Here is a 2,759-nt window from a genome sequence, read left to right as displayed (position 1 = left end):
TGTTTCTCTTAGTTTGTTTTCAGTATCCTCTCCATGTGGGCATTGATGAGCAGATTTTTCAGGACCATGAGATTCAGCAGCAGTCATTTCATCCAGTTATTGTCACTGTAAACACATTCTGCCAGGCAACATGATGAGCATTTTGAAGAAAAATAAAAATGAATCACATATAGCCTTAACCTTTGAGGAGCTACAAGGGGTTGCATCTGTGTCCTAAACCTGGAGAACAAAGAAATGAACTGTGTAAAATGAGGCAACTCATATAGATCAAAGTTGGAATTAATGGCATTAAAATAGTCCCAGTTTCACATTATTATTTTTTTTCCAGTTTCAATGGACATGTTTATTGATCATTTAATAGTTCATCAATTGCTTCTCCCTAAAACTGGAATTTCATCTTGTTTCCATGCCGAGTAGTGAACAGTGACAAGCTAATCAAAATAAGCTACTTCAAAAAGAGAACTAAGCTAAAGCAGCTCACTTTGTTTTAACAGGCACAATACAAATAGATGCACTCTAGAATGCACAATGGTTTAGTCACTAAGAAATTTAAATGAGATCTTGAAGAATATAGGCAAATCCAGGGTGCAGTAAAGATGAGCTGAGATGCTGTGCAACTGTTTAAGGGTTCCTGGTGCTACCTCTCTTGGCCACTAGCTGAACCTTGATGGGGGGGAGGTTTTAGCTAATGCCAAGTGGAGATGCAAAAAATGCTAAGATGTCTTAGGGGCCGTGCACAGGAACCAAAAGGCAGGAAAGTATTAAACATTGCTGAGAGCATCCACCACAGGAAGGACTTTACCTTCCAGGAGCTCCAAACTAGCACCACCACCAGTGCTCACATGGCTGACTTTATCCTGTGTGTTCCATTTGGCACAGCAAGTGGCAGTGTCTCCATCACCTATGATAGTGATGCAGCCCCTGGCAATGGCTTTCACCACCTCATCCATGAGTGCTTTGGTTCCCCGGGCAAAAGCTTCCCATTCAAAGACACCCACAGGTCCATTCCATACAATTTGCTTAGCCCGACCAACAGCCTCAGCATACTTCTTGCTGCTCTCAGGGCCACAGTCCAAGCCCATCCAGCTAGCAGGTATTCCAGAGGCCACAGTGGCCTGGCCAGTCTTGGCATTCTCATCAAACTTGTCAGCAGTGACAAAATCAACAGGCAAAGTAATCTTCACACCATTCTTCTCAGCTTTGGACATAAGGTCTTTGACAATCTTGGATCCCTCTTCATCAAACAGAGAAGTGCCAATCTCCATGTTGTTGAGCACCTTAAGGAAGGTAAAAGCCATTCCACCACCAATAATCATCTCATTCACTTTGTCCAGCATATTATTGATCAACTGGATCTTGTCTGCAACTTTAGCTCCGCCTAAGATGGCCAGGAAAGGTCGCTCTGGGCTCTCCAAGGCCTTGGCAAAATAGTTCAACTCCTTCTTCATCAAAAAACCACCAGCCTTCTGTGGAAGATTGACTCCCACCATGGAGCTGTGGGCTCGATGGGTGGTGCCGAAAGCATCATTCACATAGGCATCCCCTAGTTTGGAAAGTGACGCTCGGAAAGCTTCTACTTTAGCTGGTTCAGCTTTAACCTTGTTCCCAGAAGCATCTTTTCCCTTCCCTTCTTCCTCAACATGAAAGCGAAGATTCTCCAGCAGGATAACAGACCCAGCTGGTGGATTGGCACAAGCTTTCTCTACTTCTGGGCCCACACAGTCCTTTAAGAACAGAACATCCTTGTCCAGCAAGGATTTTAGTTCTGCAGCAACTGGTTCTAAGGAGTACTTGTCAGGCATGGGAACACCATCAGGCCGGCCGAGGTGGCTCATAAGGACAACTGACTTGGCTCCATTGTCCAAGCAGAATTTGATGCTTGGGACAGCAGCCTTAATCCTCTGATTGTTCGTTATCTGGTTATTCTTCATAGGAACATTGAAGTCCACTCTCATAATGACCCTCTTCCCTTTAATGTCCAGCTTGTCCAGAGTCAGCTTGTTAGACAGCGACATTTTGGCAATAAGGCGAGGGCGAGAGGTCGGAGACTGAGAGAAGGATAACGCGACCAACGTGCTGTCCAGACACGTGCAGAATGCTGAGCACCTCCCCAGTTTTACATTAAAGACAATTTCGGTAGAAAACAAATTAGATATGCAAAAGTGGGTTCTTTTAAAAGCTCCCAAATACACAAATTCCTAATAAGCTTGATTAAGGAAAAGGAATGGAAGCAAAACTAACCACAAATATAATAGAGATATTAAAAATTATAAGTAATATGTTATTCAATGATGTTATATATGAAAGATAGAGAAATAGATACTTTTCTAGAAAAAGACTTAAACTATGCCATAGTCTAAATGTTTGTGTTCTTCCCAAATTCTTATGTTAAAATCCTGACACCCTAGGTGATGGCATTTGTGAGGTAAGTCATGGGCTTCCCCCCAAGTTAATGGGCTTTCATTTTGTTTTGTTTTTATTTTTTTTTCTTAGTTGTAGTTGCACACAATACCTTTATTTAATTTATTTATTTTTATGTGGTGCTGAGGATCGAACCCAGTGCCTCACATGTGCTAGGCGAGCGCTCTACCATTGAGCCACAACCCCAGCCCTGGTCTTTTTACTGGGGTAAAAGACTAGCATTTGCAACTTGGAATGGACATAAATTCTAATTTCTTTTTTTTAAAAAAATTTTTACTATATAAGATTAGTCTTTTATTCCATAAAGTATTATAGTAAGACAGTTTTGGTAAACTCTC

At 41.9% G+C, this 2,759-nt stretch overlaps 1 protein-coding gene across 1 annotated transcript; it reads right to left on the bottom strand.

Moving 5' to 3' along the window:
- Positions 1-328: 328 nt before the first annotated feature.
- On the bottom strand, positions 329-2,105 carry LOC101968066 (phosphoglycerate kinase 1). The gene has a single exon (XM_040272865.2). It carries the CDS (start codon positions 2,013-2,015, stop codon positions 762-764), a length of 1,254 nt encoding a protein of 417 aa, XP_040128799.2. The 5' UTR covers positions 2,016-2,105; the 3' UTR covers positions 329-761.
- Positions 2,106-2,759: the final 654 nt, after the last annotated feature.

The sequence above is a fragment of the Ictidomys tridecemlineatus genome, chromosome 1 (genome assembly GCF_052094955.1).
Source record: "Ictidomys tridecemlineatus isolate mIctTri1 chromosome 1, mIctTri1.hap1, whole genome shotgun sequence".
NCBI lineage: Eukaryota > Metazoa > Chordata > Mammalia > Rodentia > Sciuridae > Ictidomys > Ictidomys tridecemlineatus.
The sequence above is the reverse complement of the archived record's forward strand: the minus strand, read 5'-3'. Positions and strand labels throughout refer to the sequence as shown.